Raw genomic sequence first — 22779 nt, forward strand, 5'->3', positions numbered from 1 at the left:
TCCATGTATGTGTATTTATATATATGCAATAAATATACACAATATGCACACCTATATTCAAACAAAACAAAAACTTTATTTTGGATGCGATTAATCACGATTAATCGTTTGACAGCACTTGCAGAATGTATTTAAATATGCAAAATATCACTACTGAGCTCTTACTGGTAGCTAAAATCATGATCAAATGAAAAGATTCAGTTTCTAACCATCATTAAACTAGTGCCTGCTGTATCTGAGGTCCTTCTGTCTGTGTGTTTGCTGCAGGTCCGTGGCCTCAGAGCGTCAGAAACGTGAATGAACAACGAAACAAGATCCTCGACAGCAAGCTCTTCATACTGGACATGCTCTACTCGCAGAGCAAGAAACCCTCGGAGGAAGACGAGGACGAAGACGAGCTGGCCGAGGACAAGGAACGAGACGCAAAGGAGAAGGCTGAGGATTCGTCGCAGGACGCGACACCTCGGGAAGAGAACGATGCTCGGCACGAAGAAGACAAGAAAGTGGAGAACCAGAGCAACGTGCGAGCGTTTGCCGAGCGCTTCGGAGACATCGTGAAGGGTCTCACCTCTCCACCAATAGAAACACAGGAACCTCCTCTCCCTCCTCCTCCGCCAGCTCCGAAGAAAGAGTCAGACTCTATCTGGGACCAGCTGATGGCGAGTCCGCGGGATCTGCGCATCGGTGACATCGACTTCACCGATCTAGGAGACGAGGATGACCAGGATGTCCTTGACTCTGGGAGTTTATACAGCTCTGGTGATCTGCTGGCTCCGCCCCCTCCACCACCGCCCTGCCCCTTTAATCTCCCAGCTCCGCCCCCTATGTTCGGCTGTCCTCCGCCCCCTCCCATGTTCAGCATCCGCGTGCCTCCGCCCCCTCCCTGCTTCTCCAGCCAGGCTCCGCCCCCTCCTCAGCAGCAGGCGGAGCAACCTCCACTCTTCCAGAAGAAGAAGAAGACCATCCGCTTGTTCTGGAGTGAAGTCCGTCCCGCCGACTGGATTTACCGCAATCACAAACGCAGCCAAGAGTCGCTCTGGTCCAGACTTGAACCTGTCAAAGTTGACACGGCTAAACTCGAACACCTGTTTGAGAGCAAATCCAAAGAGATGCCCGTGACTAAGGTGAGCAGAATCACCGTCACAGTACAGTACCAAAAGTCAAATGAAGTTTTGTTCTGGAGACTTATTTACAGAAAACAAATGACTCTTATGAGTGATGCTTTAATGAATCGCTTAAAAAAAAATAATAATAATTGAACCAACACAAATGAACTCAACTGAATCCAGTTATTGAACAAACGTGTAACTCTTATGAGTGATGCTTAAATAATTTGCTCAATTGGTTTTATTGGATTTATTGGTTTGAACCAATGATTCTTCTGAGCAATTCATAGAAAGATGAATGAAACGACAGACTGTGACTTGTTGCACTGATGATTGTATCTGTGTGTCGATCAGAAAGTGGCAGCGGATGGGAAGCGGCAGGAGATCATCATTCTGGACTCCAAACGCAGCAACTCCATCAACATCGGTCTGACGGTTCTTCCCCCGCCACGCACCATCAAAACCGCCATACTCAACTTTGACGAGTACGCGCTCAACAAAGAGGGCATTGAGGTACAAAAAAACATAAAACATTTTGACATTTTTGAATATGGCTGGGTGATATGACCCAAAAAAAAAAATTTGTATCAGTCGATATCAGGATAAATGTCAAATATTTATATTTTTGCTCCAAACTAACAGTTGTAGAAACTGGCCCATTCATTTTCCTTTCCTTATCCTTATCTATTTATTTTCCTTTTCCTTATTTTCCTTCTGAATGTTCTAATGAGTGATATCGTTTCAAATCAAGAAACAGGTTTGGGTTGTCTGATAATAATAATAACACTTTTTTTGTCTCTTAGAAATGCACATTTGATAGTAGCTTGAGTTAGGATGGAGAGGTACATTTTTGTTCATGATCAAAATCAGTAAACCTGTTGCGCTGTTTCATTCCGATTTTGGCGCATAAACATTATATCGGACATTTATCAAACTCTTCATATAATTTAATCAAGGAAAATTATATCGCAATAATTACTGTTATCAAATTATTGCCCAGTCTCATTTTATAATGTAAAATTTTTTCAATCTTAATATGTAACATTTTGCCCTTTTAGAATGTTGCATTATTGTCATCTTAGAATATTACAATTTGCCATTTCAGAATGTTACATTTTGCCATTTTAGAATGTAACATTTTGTCATTTTGGAATGTTAGATTTTTGCCGCCTTCGTTTTGCCATATAATGTTACAATTTGTTATTTCAGAATTTAACATTTGACCATTTTAGAATGTTACATTTTGCCGCCTTAGAATATTTAATTTTTGTTATCTTAGAATATTACTATTTGGCACTTCAGAATTTTACATTATCACAATTAGAATGTTAAATTTCATCATTTTAGAATTTAACATTTTGCCATAGAATGTAAAATGTTTCATTAGAATATTACGTTTTGCCTTGTCCCTCTCTTATGCTGTAGAAAATCCTGACAATGATTCCTACGGAAGAAGAGACACAGAAGATCCAGGAAGCTCAGCTAGCAAATCCTGACATTCCACTGGGCAGCGCGGAGCAGTTCCTGCTGACCCTGTCCTCCATCAGCGAGCTCTCAGCACGCCTGCAGCTCTGGGCCTTCAAACTCGACTATGAAGCCAGCGAGAAGGTGAGAGAGTCTCTTCTGCTCGGCAAGGCTGCATTTACTTGATCAAAAAAAGAAAAAAAAAAAACACAGTTTTCTATTTGAATATCTATTCAATTGTAATCAATTTTGCGTGCCCTTATTTAATGAAAGTATAAATTTATTGAAAAAATAATAAAATATTTTGAATTATATTATACTTGTGAGTACATGCAACTGTTTATTTTTCCAATATATTAACAAAATTGACAAAATTCTACAAAGATTAACCATTCTTTCTGAAGAACTGGCGGAATACTGACAAAATGGGACAGTTCGATCTAAAAACTAACAAAAGTGTTACTTAAAAGCAACAGGTTAAACATACTGCTATTATATAAAACAAAACAAAAAAATGTATATTAAATTATACATTTCTCTATTATTTTACCTTGATGTACTAAATATTAAAATGTATTAAAATTTAAAAAATATATGCAATGTGTAAACGTGATTGACACAACATAAGGTCATAACTAATTTTTAACATGCAAAAATTACGGTGTGCAAAGACCTTTACAATTACATTAGTACTGATATTAGACTCCGCTGACGTCACGAGAAAGAGTTAGTTTAGACGCTCAGAGAGCACAGAACATTCCCATCTCTCTCTCTGTGAAGTTTCCAGCATTCCTCAGGTTGTGGTGTTTTATCATTTTTTTGATACAGGAGATGTTTTTAGTCGTCCTGATGGAGAGGCACATTGTGTGCTACAAACAAAAGACTCAATAACCAGAAACACATTTGTTTTCTCCTCCATTTCAGACCCTGAAGACACAGAGAATTTGGTGTTTCACAGATCTGTACCTGCATATAAAAAACGTCATATAACTCATCTGCTCGTGATGCTGCTTCATCTTTCATGCACTGTTAAAATGACCAGACATTTAATAGGTTAATTAATCATCAGTGTTATTGTAGTTTACTAAAACTAAATAACAAAAAAAGTCAAAAAAAGTCAAAAAAAAAAAAATGTATATATAATTCAATGAAGGTTTTGTTGCTTGAAATAAAATAAACTTTAATAAAAATAAAATATATAAAAAAAACAACTTTAAAACTTATTTAATTTCAGCTAGTTGCCAAGGAAACATTTCTACTACAAATGTACTAATATTAAGTTTAAAATTTGTATATAATATACTTTAAATGCGAAATATTTAAGGTGTACCTGAAGTTTACTTGCAATAGTTACACTTTAGCACAATAAAACATTCTAAGTAAATATTTAATCATACTTCAGCACAATTAAAATGCATTTAGTACAAAATTTGTTGTTTCCGATTTAGCAGACTTTTCAGTATACCAGTGTAGTATACTAAAAGTACAATTGCAGGGATTTTATTAAGGACATAAATATGAAAATGTATTAGTAGTGTACTTAGCATGAAATAAATGTATTTCAACGGCATTTAATTATATTTCTTTTACACTAGGGTACATATTAGAAAAACTAATAAAACTGAAGAAAAAAACCCTACAAAATTAATAACTTTCAAATGAAAACAGAAAATATAAAATACAAATTAATTCAAACTTGTAATAAATCTTATAGCAGCTATATTCATAATAAATGACACTGCTAATCATGTAAACCGTGTTTCCGGTTTGACAGGAAGTGGCCGAGCCACTACAGGACCTGAAGGAGGGCATGGATCAGCTGGAGAAGAACAGAACGCTGCGCTTCATCTTATCGACCCTGCTGGCGATTGGAAACTTCCTAAATGGCTCCAGCGTGAGACTTTAGCACTTCACGCACTCAAACGCTTTATTATTGTTATATTTAAATATCTGACTGATGATGTTTGCGCAGGCCAAAGGGTTCGATCTGACATATCTGGAGAAGGTTCCTGAGGTGAAGGACACGGTTCATAAGCAGTCGCTCCTGCTTCACGTCTGCAGCATTGTGGTGGAGAACTTCCCCGAGAGCACAGACCTGTACTCTGAGATCGGCGCTGTCACACGCTCCGCAAAGGTAACACATGTTACTCCTCTAAAGTAAATCACGCTCCTCTTAAGTAACACACACTCCTCTAAAGTAATAAATGCTCCTCTATAGTAACAAATGCTCCTCTAAAGTAAAACACGTTCCTCTTAAGTAACACACGCTCCTCTAAAGTAACAAATGCTCCTCTAAAGTAACACACGCTCCTCTAAAGTAACACACGCTCCTCTAAAGTAAAACACGCTCCTCTCAAGTAACAAACGCTCCTCTAAATTAAAACACGCTCCTCTAAATTAAAACACGCTCCTCTAAAGTAACACACGCTCCTCTCAAGTAACAAACGCTCCTCTAAAGTAACACACGCTCCTCTAAAGTAAAACACGCTCCCCTTAAGTAAAACACGCTCCTCTAAAGTAACACACGCTCCTCTAAAGTAACACATGCTCCTCTAAAGTAACAGACGCTCCTCTAAAGTAACACATGCTCCTCTCAAGTAACACACACTCCTCTAAAGTAACACACACTCCTCTACAGTAATACACGCTCCTCTAAAGTAACACACGCTCCTCTCAAGTAACACACACCCCTCTAAAGTAACACATGCTCCTCTAAAGTAACAGACGCTCCTCTCAAGTAACACACACCCCTCTAAAGTAACACACACTCCTCTAAAGTAACACATGCTCCTCTAAAGTAACACACGCTCCTCTAAAGTAATAAATGCTCCTCTATAGTAACAAATGCTCCTCTAAAGTAAAACACGTTCCTCTTAAGTAACACACGCTCCTCTATAGTAACAAATGCTCCTCTAAAGTAACACACGCTCCTCTAAAGTAACACACGCTCCTCTAAAGTAAAACACGCTCCTCTCAAGTAACAAACGCTCCTCTAAATTAAAACACGCTCCTCTAAAGTAACACACGCTCCTCTAAAGTAACACATGCTCCTCTAAAGTAACACACGCTCCTCTAAAGTAATAAATGCTCCTCTATAGTAACAAATGCTCCTCTAAAGTAACACACGCTCCTCTAAAGTAACACACGCTCCTCTAAAGTAACACACGCTCCTCTAAAGTAAAACACGCTCCTCTCAAGTAACAAACGCTCCTCTAAATTAAAACACGCTCCTCTAAAGTAACACACGCTCCTCTCAAGTAACAAACACTCCTCTAAAGTAACACACGCTCCTCTAAAGTAACACACGCTCCTCTAAAGTAAAACACGCTCCCCTAAAGTAAAACACGCTCCTCTAAAGTAACACACGCTCCTCTAAAGTAACAGACGCTCCTCTAAAGTAACACATGCTCCTCTCAAGTAACACACACTCCTCTAAAGTAACACACACTCCTCTACAGTAATACACGCTCCTCTAAAGTAACACACGCTCCTCTCAAGTAACACACACTCCTCTAAAGTAACAGACGCTCCTCTAAAGTAACACACACTCCTCTCAAGTAACACACACCCCTCTAAAGTAACACACACTCCTCTAAAGTAACACACGCTCCTCTAAAGTAATACACGCTCCTCTAAAGTAACACACACTCCTCTCAAGTAACACACACCCCCCTAAAGTAACACACCCTCCTCTAAAGTAACACACGCTCCTCTAAAGTAACACACACTCCTCTAAAGTAACACGCTCCTCTAAAGTAACACACACCCCTCTAAAATAATACACGCTCGTCTAAAGTAACACACCCTCCTCTAAAGTAACACACGCTCCTCTAAAGTAACACGCTCCTCTAAAGTAACACACACTATTCACAGTGTGTTCACTGTGCATTTTGGATGGGTTAAAAGCAGAGCCCAAATTTCGAGTATGGGTCACCATACTTGGCTGTAAGTCACATCACATTCACTTTCAAATGCTCCTCTAAAGTAGCACATGCTTCTTTTAAGCAACACATGCTCCTGTAACACAAAAAACCTAAAACTTAAAAACTAAAATGAAAATACTACAATAAAAACAAAGAGGAATAACTTAAATAATAAACTGTAATCATAGATGAATGCTGTGGAAGTGACGTCTGTGTTTGTGTCTTCGGTCCCCAGGTGGACTTCGACCAGCTGCAGGAGACTCTGACTCAGATGGAGTGGCGCTGCAGAGCATCATGGGACCACCTCAAAGTCATCGCAAAGCATGAGATGAAGCCGGCACTGAAGCAGAAGATGTCGGACTTCTTAAAGGACTGCGCTGAGAGAATCATTATCCTCAAAACTGTCCACCGCAGGATCATGAACAGGTAAGAGTGAGTGCCAGAGGTCAGAGGTCATGCAGTCTGTTTGCTAAAACTCTGGGTTTTTGTTAAATAAATAAAAAAATTATAAACGCGAAACATTAACGTTCATACATGAAAATGAAAGAAAGAAATAATATCAAAAAAAATATCAAAATAAAACACTTGCTAAAAATTAATTAAAAGTACAAAAATATTATAAAATGAAAAATGTATTGGAGTAATAAATCATTGATAAAAAACAATCCAAATAAAACATGTAATAATAAGAATAATTTTTAAATGAATAATAATCTACAAAAAATGAACAAAACTAACCATTTAATGAAGTTATAAAAACATAAAATAAAATAAACTTTATTTTTAACATAAAAAGCAATCAAAATAGAACACTTACAAAAAATTATTAAAATTATATTATTTTATAATAACAATTTAAATACTAACATTTTTTACAAATGTAAAAAATTTTATTAAAAAAAATAAAAAATGAAATACTAAAAATAAAAAAACAATCAAAAGACAATAACTTGATGGAAGAGGGTTTTATGAATTGTTTGTTTGTGTGGCAGGTTTCGCTCATTTCTACTGTTCCTGGGTCAGCCGATGTACAGTGTTCGTGACATCAGCGTGACTCGGTTCAGTAAACTGCTCAGTGAGTTTGCTCTAGAGTATCGCACCACACGAGAGCGTGTCCTCCAGCAGAGACAGAAGCGCGCCGATCACAGAGAGAGAAACAAGACGAGAGGGAAGATGATCACAGACATCAACACACAGGTGAGAGGCAAATAAACCTTTTTACTTTACAATAATTTATTTTTATTTGATATTTTTATTTCACTGTTTAGGCAAGTTAAAAGTGCTAATTTTAGTCTTTTGTCATAAAACTTGGTAAAATTATTTCAGTGTGTGTATCTGTACTTTTTTAATATTTCCATCACATTTTAACAATGCCGTGTATAACAGCTTTGATTGATACATTAAGAGATTTAAGTACTGTATAACATTGGTAGCTCTCAGCCACTTTCATTTTTAAAAAGTAGCTCCTGAATGAAATAAGGTTGGAGACCCCTGGTTTAGTGAAAGGTGTTCATGAGTCCCTTTCTTGTCCTGAACAGTTAAACTGCCTGCTTTTCTTCAGAAAAATGCTTTTGTAGTGTGGGTGGAGCTAGAGATTTTTATTAGTGATGTGGGCGGAGCTGGGGATGTTATTATTCACAGATGTGGGTGGGACTGTAGTAGTAAATGTAGGCAGGACTGTAGATATTATTTAGTGATGTGGGCGGAGCTAAAGATATACGTATGTTGTGGTGTGGGCGGGGCTAGACTGATGAACGTTCATAAATCTGCTCGAATGATAATCACTGCCACACTCTTTGAGACTGCAGACAGTTGACTGTTGATATCTCTGTTTCTCACCCCAGACGGATGATGAAGAGGACAGTGAGGTATGAGGGTGTGCGTTTGTTTTGACAGATATTAACCCTTTATGCTTTAATGGCTTGTTTAAAGTGACTAATGGGGTGTCAGTGTGTAACCCTGTTGAGATCTGCACATGTGCTGTTTCTGACCTGTGTTTTTGTCTTGATTACGTCTGATGCATGTGTGTATGTGTAATCTTTCAGGTGTAAATGTGCAAATGATTCTTTACATCAGGGATTCCCAAACTTTTTTGTTTGTTTGCTTTAAATTTAAATACTTCAACCTAGTCATTTAACAACAAATTCAAATGTTCATGGTTCTCTAATGTTGGTTTATAGTCAAAATACATCCAAGTAAACTACTAAAATATGTAAAAAAAAAATTCATCTTTATTTTAATTGTTTTATTTATAGAGTATTTATTTACTTTAATTTAACACTATGATTTATTGGAATTCTATTATATGTTTTTCTTTTATGTATGTAAAGAAGAAAAAAAGATTTTTGTAAAACGTAAATTTTGTAAATTTGAAGATAAAATTTTTTTATCTAAAAACACAAACTTTTTTTAAATGTAATTATTTTATTTTGGTGGTTTTATTTTCTAATTATTTATTTTAATGTATCATTTATGTGTTAAATCTTAAGTGTTTTTCTTCAAATAATTTGTTAATATTATTTATTTTTATGATTTATAAAAATTCTGTTAAGTGTATAATTTTGATATTTTCATTTTAAGTTTACAAAAAAATACTTTGATTATTTATTTGAAGTAAAAGTCATCAATTATAAATCATTTCTAAAATAAATATTTTAATAAATGCAATCAAAAATAAAACACTGAGTTTAATTTTGATTATTCTTTTCAAATTATTGATTTTAATTAACATTTTGTTGTTTATTAAATGTATAACTTATGATAATGTATAATAAGTGTATAGTTTGTGATGGTCCGTGTGTGTGTGTGCAGGTGGGTCGTGTGTGTGTGAGCAGCAGCAGTAACGCTCCTCCTGTCGAGCCGCAGATCGAGCCGCAGAGTTTGTGTCACGCTGAAGAAGCAGCTGAACACGAGCAGATGAAGGCCGTGCTGAAGAGCAGCCTACAGAGAGGAGACAATGACAGCACCGGAGCGAGGGTCCTCAGGACACGCACACGCCCCAGCAGAGGTCACACACACTCACTTAAACACACACACACAAACACACACACACACTAACACATAGAAATACAAACACTCTCATTATAACAAACACTTAGCACACACACTCAGACACACACACACACACACACACACACTCAAAAAACAAACTAACACATATACTTACAAACACTCAAATTAAAACAAACACAAACAGTTATTCACCAACCAACAATAAACCTCAGTCAAACATTAATATAGGGACTGAATGGCACATTTATGCTCATGCTTCAGTGGTAAATAAATTTCATCCTTATACAAATCATAGTGTATCCCAAATTTCTTCAAAATAGAACCAGAAGGGAACATATAAAGGTAAAATAAAATTGGTCCCAAAATAGAACCCTGAGGAACCCCACACACAAGAGTTGAGGAATAATCCCTTAAACTAACTGAAGAGGACCTATATTTCAAATAAGAAGAGAACCATTTTATGGCTAATCCCTGAAAACCCACCTGTTTCCTAAAACGATCAGTGAGTATGAGAATATTATAACCTACTGTATCAAATACAGCAATAAGATCTATCAGAGTAAGACACAGCTTCCAGAGACAATGCTTCGAAGGTAGTCTTTAGAAACCCTCAAAAGTGTAGACTGTACTATGGTCAGCTCTAAAACCTGGCTGGAATCTATCTAATATTTTATTGCTCATTAAGAAGTCATTAAGCTGTGCACACAATCACACACTGTCAGTGTTTATGTGTAGGATCACGTTCAGGTGTAAAATCCTTGTGTCTCTCTGTAGGCCGCACTGCATGGACTGCAGCGACCGAAGAGTCTCAGTGCACGACAGACGACGCTGCAGACGAGATCATGGAGAGAATCGTACGATCAGCCACTCAGAGTCCCAGAGAACGAACGCAACCCCGTGAACGCCGCCGCTCTCGCGTGAACCGCAAATCACGTACGTTCAGCTGCTGTTTGTCTCTTCACATTTAAAATAAAAAATTTAATTTTAGCAAATGTAACCATTTACTGAACATTTAGATAAAATATAAAAGGAAATCATATTTGATCTATCAGGCTTTTTATGATTCATATGGACTCAAAAATATGCAATTTGGTGCAGATGCTGATATTGATATTTACACTTGCATGTAGTCATTTAGCAGATGCTTTTATCCAAAGCAACTTACAAATGAGGACAAAAAAAGCAATCAAAATCAACAAAAGAGTAATAATATGCAAGCGCTGTGTTATATATTATATGATGCAATTATGATGCTTGTAATGTAAATCAATGAGGTCTTTATAAAATGAACAGCAGACACTGACATAAAATTATGTAAATAAGTAAAAAAAAAAAACACATAAACATGCTAAATAAAAAAACCAAATTGAAGAACATTAAACATTGTAAACATTCAAAATTTAAAATAAATAATATTAAAAAAAATATATAATATAAAAAATACTTAGTTAATTTTATAGTTAATAAAATCATAACAATTATTTTTACGTTTTATTCTGATTTTTTAAACTATTTATGTACATTAATTATTTGACTTATATAATAATTTTTTGAATTTCATCAAAAAAGACACAGAAAGTAATAGATAAACATTAAATGGTCATTTTATTAATTTTACCAAGTGTTTATTACTTTAAAAAATTTTTTTTACATTTTTATGATTTATTTAAATTTGAGTGTTTTAATTTGAATTGTTTTGTATTATTTAGTGTTCATCTTGAAATATTATGAACAATATAAAATGTGATGAAAATAAAAATTTAATATAAAAGACAAAAACTAAATAAAGTGAAACAATATTCATTATTATTCATAATTTATTCTGATGTTTACTTGATAAAAATCAGTAAAGATTTGACAGCAGAAAGACATGAGAAACAACAGCTAAAGCTGGACGTTACACTAAAAGTGTAAAAAAAAAACTTTATACTATCACTCAGAAGGCAAGGAGCAGATTGTAAGTTTTGATCATGTTCATCATTTAGAAGCCTTATAAATCCACATGAAAAATGATAGAGTTGTTCTTGTGTTCTTGATTTAAGCAGAGACTAATGCTAACATTGTGTCTCAGTGAGGAGGACTCTGAAAGGCGGTCTGACCGCAGAAGAAGCTCAAGCGCTGGGATTGGACACATCAGAGATGCCGTTGTAATGGGACGTCCCGTCCAAAGCACACTGATGCTGTTGACTTCAGCAGAACTCATCTCAAGATAACAGAAAATTCAACATACCACAGTAAAAACATGGTTTAATAATGAAACAGCTGCAGAATCTTTCACTGGTCACATATACAGCAAAGCTCCGCCTCCACACTGTGTGTTTGCTTCTAAGCCACGCCTCCTTGTTACATACACGCCTCACCAGCCAACTGCAGGCCGTCACTGTGATGATGTAAAATCCCTTTACAGTTTAGTTTAATGAAAGGTAAGATAAGATGTTTTTACCCCGACTGAACACTATCTCAGGGTTTGACTGTCATTTTATGTTCGCATCGGTCAGATCAGTGAAACTGTGCTCTGATACTTTGGATTATTTATTGTTAAATGTACAAAATGAAGGGACGACTTTCAACAGATATTTAACGTGTGTATATTTTAAATCCTACAAGCCTAGATGTTGTTTTCAAACAGTAAAAATCCTTTAAAACACAAACAGACTCTTTTGTGCAGTTCAGTTTTATATCTTTAACCCTCATAATTCAGAAGAAATATAGAAAGATATTTAAACAATGCATAGTTTTTAGTAAGGGAACCAAACTTTGCAGATGCGTTAAGATCCTTGAAATACACATAGTTTATTTTTTTCCATTTTTTTTTTTACAGTTATTCTTTCAGAGATATAATGCGTTTCGTGTTCGGGTCATTTTTGACCCGGTTTGTATGGATTACCATAAATGTCACAAATAACCTTCTGTAAAATAATATATGAAGTTATATTAGTGTCAAAAAACATTAGTAAAATATTTTTTAGCCTTTTCCCTCATATCTCATGTATTTCTGGTTTTGTGAACATGAATATGTGGTGATTATTGACCACTGCAGCATGAAACACTGACCATTTTAAATCCGAAGTGAAGGTTTATGCAAGTCAAATTAATCGGTTTTCATACAATTTGGACTATTCATGAGATTAATTTAAAGGAATTTATTTAAATCCTGTTCATTCCCAATTTTATTTTTATTTTTTTTCATACAATGATATTTTCCAATAAAATATCTCATCAATATTGAAAAAATACACATAAATATTTTGCATCCCAGTATTTTTGGTCTGGTTCATGTGTAATTTGAAATGACAAAGAATTTCTCAATTTTTTAAAGGGTTAAATGCAGTAATAACTTGGTAACATTCAGAACATAGATTTTTTTTCCGCATTCATGAGAAATTGCTAATGAGATACAATATGGTTTTTAGTTAAAAACATTAAGGTTATAAAAATACCCAGGATATGAAAATAGTATCAGATATTGAATGCATTGTGAGGGTTAAATGACATGTATAAATGTTTCTTGTTTTGGTCCTCTGGTAAGCATCTTTTGTTTGAGATGTGAGTGTTTTATAGCAAACTTCGATGTGCCTTTGACACAGAAGGAACTACAGTTAATCACTCATTCATGTTTCTGAGATCTTTAATAGAAACCCAGAGGCTTTTAGGATACTCTTAGTTTTATTTTCAGATCGTCTGAGAGTTTTTGTTCATGCTGTTATGAAAACCATAAAGTTGCACCTTAATGTCCATTATTATTATTATTATTATATGAGAAAACAAGACTTTATAAGATTTGTATGAGCTCTACATCAGATGTATTTTGTCTCCAAAAAATAGTTCTAAATGTACAAAAAGGTGAAAGTATTTTTGACGATGAACTAATCTGTAAATGTTAATGCCCTTTTGTTTTCTTTTGTACATGTTAATTTAAGAAAGACAATTGAAGCCATAAACGCCTTTTATTTCAGAACACGGAACTCACACGATCCACTCGTCTGTTTTTAGCTGCTGAAACATCAATAATGATTAGTTTTTTTTTTTTTTTTTTGTTTTTTGAGCACATGAAATCTGAACTCATTTTGCAGAATTGAAGTCCTTGTACTGTAACTTTTTTCACTTTGATCTGCATGTGTCACACCCTGCAATAAAACCTTTCTGAAATAAGACTGGATCTATGCGTATTTATGAATTGCATATTTAGTTAATAGATAAATTAAACAGGCCCTTGAATACATAAAAAACTTTTCTGTATAAATGCATACTTTTACTGTTTTATCCTCTTTTATTTTCTGTATTTATTTATTATTCTTTTTATTGTTATTTTTCGTTTGTTTCATTGTTTTTCCAATTTTTTTCTTAATAGTTTCATTTACTTATTAATTTATATATTTATTTACATTCGTTGTTTTTATTTTATTTTTTAATCTCTTTTAAACATTGATTGTTGTTTTTATTTTATTTATATTTATTTTTTTTTATTTATAGTATTGCATTATTTTTATATTATTATTTCATTATTTATTTTCTTTTATCTGCATGCATCACACTCTGCAATGAAACCCTTTCTGAAATAAAACAGCTGGCAGCTTTTCTGGCATCCATAGAGAGTACTAATAAATAAACTGATCATGTTTGATCATATTTAGTTAATAGATACACCAAACAGGTCCTTGAATACATAACATTTAAAAGAGTTTTTATTTTTGTATTCTTTTGAAAATCTTTTACATATAATTTTTTTCAGATTTTTTTTTAATTTACTTTGACTTTCTTTTAAAAGTTTTTTAATTTTATAATTTTTTATTTAATTATTATTTGTTAATTTACTTTTTATTAATTATTATTTTGTATATTTTTTACATTATAATTTTTTTATCATTATTATTATTATTTCTTCCATTGATATCATTAACACCAGAGCACCACTATATTTCCAATATTTCCAATATTTTCAGTATTTTCTAATTCAAAACACGAGCCGTAGTTCCATCTCCGGCCGGCAGAAGGCGAGGCCCCGCCCCTCAGTGAAAGCGCTTATAAGGGTGTGTCAAAAGTCAGCGTGACGCAGTCAAATCTGTGGTCCGTACTGCAAAGTATAAATAATTTTTCTCAAATAAACGCGTTATTAGCAGTCATGGCGCAGAGTATGATGCTGTACTGGTGCTCTGGTTCTCCGCCGTGCTGGAGAGTCATGATCGCGCTGGAGGAGAAGCTGCTGAAGGGATACAAACACAAACATTTGTCTTTTGAGAAGAACGAACACAAGTGTGAAGAAGTGAAAGCTCTCAATCCCAGAGCTCAGGTGCGCTCAGATGCATTACAGACCTGTGCCTGATTTCTTATGAGTGCATTAGGCGTTTACCGTGTATGCAGCTTTAATTTAGAGACAGAACAATTGCCAAACTTTTGTTTTAATATTGCACTTCTTTTTCTTTTTATTTGCAGGTTCCAACCTTCAAGCATGGAGACATCGTCGTGAACGAATCGTTTGCCGCGTGTCTGTATCTGGAGGTAAAACACTGAAGGGGCGTGTCGTTATGTAACTCAAATGTTTATAAACCGTTACGTTGCTTAGTGTCCAGTTGATCACACACAAGCCAAACTTGTTTTAATTCTTATAAATCAGAAAATAAGATGGTCAGCAAAAAGTCAATGCACGTGTAATCCCCTGCCAGAGAGGGTGCACTTAAATTAACCGACTGTTATCTCACTAGATAGTTAGTCTAGTTATGATTGACTTTCTTTTACATGTGAATATTATGGAAGCCCATTTCCGCCATGAAATAAAAAAAAATTAATAAAAAGGAAACTTTATGCAAACTTTTAAATCCTCTAAATTAGGGGATATTCAAACTCAGAATTGCAAGTTATATACTCGTAAGATATACATCTAGAATCGCAACTCATCAATCCAGAATCATGAAATATATATATGTATATGTGTGTGTATATATATATATATATATATATATATATATATATATATATATATATATATATATATATATATATATATATATATATATATATATATATATATGCATGTATATATATCTATGTGTGTGTATATATATATATATATATATATATAACCTCAGAATTGCAAGATATTACAGTTTTTTCAATCGCTAACAAGCGCTTAACCATACTTCAGATACTTTTTCTAAACTCTTAACACAGACAAACACCTACAAAACACAATTGGCCAAATGGATAATTTTCTTCTCAAAAACACATTTTGTTAAATATATACTAAGTCTTCATTTCAAAATAGAACACATCTTTCTCTGCACACACCAACTTTACCAAAACACTGGAAATCTGACTCAAAATTAAATTATTCTGTCAAAGAATAACACTTGTTTTCACCTCAGAAGGTACATGCAGTCAATCAAAGTACACCAGGTTTCAAAATACTGACTATTGTTGACATTACAAAAACTGCATAGACTTATATGTTTCAGTTTTACAGGTATTTGCATGCAAAACATGCAATTCATTGTTTTACACTAAATTTCTTGGTTAGGAACCGTATGTCCAAATATACAGTAATGTTCACATTCAAAAGCATTCCAGTAAAAAGCTATTTTTTTCCTTTACTGTTTACTGCAGGAGGTACAGTAGAAACACGGTATGATAGAACAGAAAAGGTTTGACAGTATTGCTTACAGTGAACAAAATATCCATGAAACACATAAGAGCATTTTGAACAAAAAACAACAACAGCAAAAAGCCCAGATAAAAAAAGGGGGGGGGGGGGGGTAAAATAAAAACAATCTCTCACTGCTCCTGCTCCTTTCACTGCTCCTCTCACTGCTCCTGCATCTCTCACTGCATCTCTCACTGCTCCTCTCACTGCTCCTGCTCCTCTCACTGCTCCTCTCACTGCATCTCTCACTGCTCCTGCTCCTCTCACTGCTCCTCTCACTGCATCTCTCACTGCTCCTGCTCCTCTCACTGCTCCTCTCACTGCATCTCCCACTGCTCCTGCTTCTCTCACTGCTCCTCTCACTGCTCCTGCTCCTCTCACTGCTCCTCTCACTGCATCTCTCACTGCTCCTGCTCCTCTCACTGCATCTCTCACTGCTCCTCTCACTGCTCCTGCTTCTCTCACTGCTCCTCTCACTGCTCCTGCTCCTCTCACTGCATCTCTCACTGCATCTCTCACTGCTCCTGCTCCTCTCACTGCTCCTCTCACTGCTCCTGCATCTCTCACTGCATCTCTCACTGCTCCTGCTCCTCTCACTGCTCCTCTCACTGCTCCTGCATCTCTCACTGCTCCTGCTCCTCTCACTGCTCCTCTTACTGCTCCTGCTCCTCTCACTGCTCCTCTCACTGCTCCTGCATCTCTCACTGCTCCTGCTCCTCTCACTGCTCCTCTCACTGCTCCTGCTCCTCTCACTGCATCTCTCACTGCATCTCTCACTGCTCCTGCTCCTCTCACTGCTCCTCTCACTGCTCCTGCATCTCTCACTGCATCTCTCACTACTCCTGCTCCTCTCACTGCTCCTCTCACTGCTCCTGCATCTCTCACTGCTCCTGCTCCTCTCACTGCTCCTCTTACTGCTCCTGCTCCTCTCACTGCTCCTCTCACTGCTCCTGCATCTCTCACTGCTCCTCTCACTGCTCCTGCTCCTCTCACTGCTCCTGCTCCTCTCACTGCTCCTCTTACTGCTCCTCTCACTGCTCCTGCATCTCTCACTGCTCCTGCTCCTCTCACTGCTCCTCTCACTGCTCCTGCATCTCTCACTGCATCTCTCACTGCTCCTGCATCTCTCACTGCATCTCTCACTGCTCCTGCTCCTCTCACTGCTCCTGCATCTCTCACTGCTCCTGCTCCTCTCACTGCTCCTCTCACTGCTCCTGCTCCTCTCACTGCTCCTCTCACTGCTCCTGCTCCTCTCACTGCTCCTCTCACTGCTCCTGCTTCTCTCACTGCATCTCTCACTGCTCCTGCTCCTCTCACTGCTCCTCTCACTGCATCTCTCACTGCTCCTGCATCTCTCACTGCTCCTGCTCCTCTCACTGCTCCTCTCACTGCATCTCTCACTGCTCCTGCATCTCTCACTGCTCCTGCTCCTCTCACTGGGCCCCTTGCTCTTACTCTTCCTCGTCCATACATTACAGTGTTTGTCTTTTTCTGTTTCTGTTTCCAAAAATATCACTCTTCAAAGTCCTCCTTTTATTGTATAAGTGTCAATGTAATAGAAAAAAATAACCCCTGCCATTGAGTCTAAGCCAGATTGGAATCAGTTGTGGTTTGCCCAATTTACACAACATAAATCAGCTAAGATAAATTGTTTTTGAACTGATATCATTGCAGAAGCAGAGGTTTTTATACTGTATCTAAGGTTTGGAACATTGTTTTTGCTATTGTGGGATGTTGTGTGTTAACATTTGTAAATACTACAAAAACGATCCATAATTTTGTTGGGAGGTATAGCTTGTCTGTTCAGAAAATGTAAGCATTGTGGAAATGTGTTCAATGTCTCCATACTGTGTGAAAACGACATGAAATGTGTGAATGGTATGGCCACAATAGACAGATGCTGTGCTAATTGTGTTTAGAGTTTTGAAAATGTGACAACTGCTTGGACAAATGCTTGTTAGCGACTGAAAAAAACTGTAATTTAGAATCACGAGATATAAACTCAGAATCACAATATTAATTTAGAATTATAAAATACAAACCCAGAATCACAAGATATTAATTTAGAATAGTGAGATGTAACCTCAGAATTGCGAGATATTAAGAATCGTGAGATATAACCTCAGAATTGTGAGATATTAATTTAGAATAACGAGATATAACCTCAAGAATTGCAAGATATTAATTTTGAATCGCATGATATAACCTCAGAATTGTGAGATATTAAGAATCGCGAGATATAACCACAGAATTGCGAGATATTAATTAAGAATCACGAGATATAACTTCAGAATTGCGAGATATTAATTAAGAATTGCGAGATATAACCTCAGAATTGCGAGATATTAAGAATCGTAAGATATAACCACTGAATTGCGAGATATTAAGAATCACGAAATACAGTATAACCTCAGAATTGCGAGATATTAAGAATCGCAAGATATAACCTCAGAATTGTGAGATATAACCACAGAATTGCAAGATATTCATTAAGAATCGCGAGATATAACCTCAGAATTGTGATATATTAATTTAGAATAACGAGATATAACCTCAAGAATTGCGAGATATTAATTTATAATCACGAGATATAAACTCAGAATCACAAGATATTAATTTAGAATTACAAAATACAAACCCAGAATCACAAGATATTCATTTAGAATAGTGAGATATAACCTCAGAATTGCGAGATATTAAGAATCGCGAGATATAACCTCAGAATTGTGAGATATTAATTTAGAATAACGAGATATAACTTCAGAATTGTGAGATATTAATTAAGAATCGCGAGATATAACCTCAGAATTGCGAGATATTAAGAATCGTAAGATATAACCACTGAATTGCGAGATATTAATTAAGAATCGCGAGATACAGTATAACCTCAGAATTGCGAGATATTAAGAATCACAAGATATAACCTCAGAATTGTGAGATATAACCACAGAATTGCAAGATATTAATTAAGAATCGCGAGATATAAACTCAGAATTGTGAGATATTAATTTAGAATAACGAGATATAACCTCAAGAATTGCGAGATATTCATTTAGAATCATGAGATATAACCTCAAGAAATGCAAGATATGAATTCAGAATCACGATATTTCTTTTGAATCGCTATATATAAACTCAGCATTGCGAGATATAACCTAAGAATCACAAGATATATACTCAAAATCATGAGATATAAATTCAGTCACAAGATATTAATTTAGAATCACAAGATATAAACTCAGAATCACAAGATATTAATTTAGAATTACAAAATATAAACCCAGAATCCCAAGATATTAATTTAGAATCACAACATATAACCTCAGAATCACAAGATATTAATTTAGAATGACACAATATAAACCCAGAATCACAAGATTTTCATTTTGAATCACTATATGTAAACTCACAATTGCGAGATATAACCACAGAATTGCAAGATATTAATTTAGAATCACGAGATATAAACTCAGTCACAAGATATTAATTTAGAATCATGAGATATAAACTCTGCATCATCAAATGTTAATTTAGAATCACGACATATAACCTCAGAATCACAAGATATTAATTTAGAATCATGACATATAAATTCAGAATCACAAGATATTAATTTAGAATCACGAGATATAAACTCAGATTCATAAGATGTTAATTTAGAATCACGAGATATAAACTCAGAATCATCAGATGTTAATTTAGAATCACAAGATATTTATTTAGAATCACGACATATAATCTCAGAATCACAAGATATTAAATCAGAATCATGACATATAACCTCAGAATCACCAGATATTAGTTTAGAATTACAAGATATAAACCCAGAATCACAAGATAGTAATTTAGAATCATGAGATATAAACTCAGAATCATCAGATGTTCATTTATAATCACAAGATATTAATTTAGAATCACAACATATAACCTCAGAATCACAAGATATTAATTTAGAATCACAACATATAACCTCAGAATCACAAGATATTAATTTAGAATCGTGAGATATAACCTCAGAATTGTGAGATATTAATTTAGAATCACGACATATAACCTCAGAATCACAAGATATTAATTTAGAATCGTGAGATATAACCTCAGAATTGTGAGATATTAATTTAGAATCACAACATATAACCTCAGAATCACAAGATATTAATTTAGAATAGTGAGATATAACCTCAGAATTTTTAGATATTAATTTAGAATTGTGAGATATAACCTCAGAATTGCGAGATTTTAATTAAGAATAGTGAGATATAAACTTAGAATTGCAAGATATTAATTTGGAATCACAAGATATAACCTTAGAATTGCGAGATATTCATTTAGAATAATGAGATATAAATTTAGAATTGCAAGATATAAACTCAAAATCAAGAGATGTTATTTAGAATCACAAGATATAAACCCAGGATCAAAAGATATTAATTTTGAAACATGATGTATAAACTCAGAATTGCAAGATATAAATTCAGAATGGCAAGATATTGATTTAGACTCATGAGATATAAACTCTGAATCATGAGATGTTAATTTAGAATCACGAGATATTATCTAAGAATCACAAGATATTAATTTTGAATCACGAAATATAAACTTAGAATTGCAAGATATAACCTCAGAATTGCAAGATATTAATTTAGAATCACGAGATATAAACTCAGAATAACAAAATATTAATTTTGAATCACTTTATATAAACTCAGAATTGCAAGATATTTTGAATCTCAAGATATAAACTCAGAATCATATGTTAATATAGAATCACAAAATATAAACCCAGAAACACAAGATATTAATTTAGAATCACGAGATATAAACTCAGAATCACGAGATATAAACTATATAACTATATAACCTCAGAATTGCGAGATATTAAGAATCGCGAGATATAACATCAGAATTGCGAGATATTAATTTAGAATCACGAAATATAACATTACAATTGTGAGATATTAATTTAGAATCATGACATATATAAGCATAAAATTGCGAGATATTAATTTAGAATCACATGATATAACCTTAGAATTGCAAGATATCAATTAAGAATCACGAGATATAACCTCAGAATTGCGAGATATTAATTTAGAATCATGAGATATAAACTCAGAATTGTGAGAAGGAACTCCTATTTAGCGATAAACTTCTTCTCAATTTTTTACGTCCCCCTTCCACAATGTTGCGTAATATTTCAAGACTTTTATGTTCCACAAGAAACTTATGCACATTTTCACTTGCGAAAGAAAAAAAAAATTACTGGTTAACACAATTCAGATTCGTCAAATTTAAACATAGTATTGCAAGAAAAAAATTGTTAATTGTGAGAGAAAATTCGCAATTACCTTTTTAATTAAAAAAAAATCAATGTCAGAAACCAGTTTCCTTAAGTAACCACCTGGTGGATTATAATGGAAATAAAAGAAGTGTTGTCTATCAAACTTATATGAGTGAGTGTTATTTTTTTATCTTCCAGGTAGTCTTTACTTTTATTTGAGATTCTGACTCAGTTCTGATGTTATCTTTAGTTTAATTCAATTCAGTTACACAGACATTTACTATAAACACCAAGAGAAATATCAAAGTGACTCTGAAAACATGTTTATCAAAGAAGAGTAGTAATAATAATTGATTTTTTGTAGTAAAGTAGTAGGTCCTTATACTACAGATTCCAGACTGATGACTAAGGAGTGTGTTTTTGGTTTCTAGAGCGCGTTTAAGTCTCAAGGCACCCGTCTGATCCCAGACAACCCGGCTGAACAAGCGCTCGTCTACCAACGAATGCTTGAGACCAACAACCTGCAGCAGAAAATGTGTAAGTGCCCTCAACAGTCAACATGCATAAACCCTAAAATCATGCAAACATCCAGCTTCAGCTGGAGCTTCTCGTGTCAAATCTTGAGTGATTTTGATCAATATTAATAAACTTTAATATGAATAAAATTGAGCTGTTTTGTTCTCCATATTCTCACTGTATCAAAAAGCCTGATGGACTGAATTTGAAAACACATGCACTGTTTTTTGTTCAGATGATGTGGCTTTTTATGACTATTATGTTCCTGAAGGAGAGAGACATGAATCAGCTCTGAAGAGGAATAAAGAGAGTTTAGTCGCCGAGCTCAAACTGTGGGATGGATACTTGGAGAAGGTTGTATTTTATTGCTAATATAAATCATGCTTTTATGATGTCAGATTGCTGATCTCACTCTGAATGATTCAGCAGTTATTCTCTTCATCTAAATGTAATGCAGTGTTTTAGGCGGCTATTACAATTAATTGCAACCTAATATCTTATCAGTAAAATGATTAGAGTTATGGAAGGTAAACTCGACCTTTGTTTAAAAGTTTTTAATTATTTTATTGCTTTCTGAAATGCATCACATTTCAACAGCAGAATGGATAATGCATGCATGAGTTGATTGCGGCAGTTCTTTATTAGTAGAGGAGATGCTGTTACTATATTTGAGGGCATAATAATGAGCTTCTCTAACGATGAGTGATTTGTTCATCAGATGGGTAAAGGCTCGTACCTCGCTGGTAAGAACTTCACCATGGCCGATGTGGTGTGTTTCCCCGTCATCGCGTATTTCCCACGACTTCAGTGAGTCAATCTCTCCAGATATAAAGTGTTTAT

General features: G+C 34.9%; 2 protein-coding genes across 5 annotated transcripts in view; both read left to right on the top strand.

Annotated features, from left to right (window-relative positions):
- Window positions 1-13659, top strand: part of LOC127978661 (FH1/FH2 domain-containing protein 3-like) — a 46445-nt gene extending 32786 nt beyond the window's left edge. For all 3 annotated transcript variants that reach the window (XM_052583468.1, XM_052583470.1, XM_052583471.1), the window contains 11 exons: window positions 268-1124; window positions 1461-1619; window positions 2532-2714; window positions 4345-4464; window positions 4543-4704; window positions 6729-6919; window positions 7486-7690; window positions 8338-8361; window positions 9305-9500; window positions 10280-10438; window positions 11577-13659. In XM_052583468.1, coding sequence (XP_052439428.1) covers window positions 268-1124; window positions 1461-1619; window positions 2532-2714; window positions 4345-4464; window positions 4543-4704; window positions 6729-6919; window positions 7486-7690; window positions 8338-8361; window positions 9305-9500; window positions 10280-10438; window positions 11577-11656 — 2336 coding nt within the window. In that variant the 3' untranslated portion in view covers window positions 11657-13659. The remainder of the gene's footprint in view (window positions 1-267; window positions 1125-1460; window positions 1620-2531; window positions 2715-4344; window positions 4465-4542; window positions 4705-6728; window positions 6920-7485; window positions 7691-8337; window positions 8362-9304; window positions 9501-10279; window positions 10439-11576) is intronic.
- Window positions 1-22779, top strand: part of LOC127978687 (glutathione S-transferase A) — a 209307-nt gene that overhangs the window by 185961 nt on the left and 567 nt on the right. Inside the window, exons 1-5 of one of the 2 annotated variants that reach the window (XM_052583555.1) lie at window positions 14537-14795; window positions 14939-15004; window positions 21855-21960; window positions 22175-22293; window positions 22658-22746. In XM_052583555.1, the coding sequence (XP_052439515.1) occupies window positions 14628-14795; window positions 14939-15004; window positions 21855-21960; window positions 22175-22293; window positions 22658-22746 (548 nt within the window). In that variant the 5' untranslated portion in view covers window positions 14537-14627. Of the gene's footprint in view, window positions 1-14536; window positions 14796-14938; window positions 15005-21854; window positions 21961-22174; window positions 22294-22657; window positions 22747-22779 lie in introns of those variants that run through there. The other variant, XM_052583556.1, reaches the window with a different exon arrangement.

This window comes from Carassius gibelio, chromosome B19, assembly GCF_023724105.1.
Source record: "Carassius gibelio isolate Cgi1373 ecotype wild population from Czech Republic chromosome B19, carGib1.2-hapl.c, whole genome shotgun sequence".
NCBI classification, from domain to species: Eukaryota; Metazoa; Chordata; class Actinopteri; order Cypriniformes; family Cyprinidae; genus Carassius; species Carassius gibelio.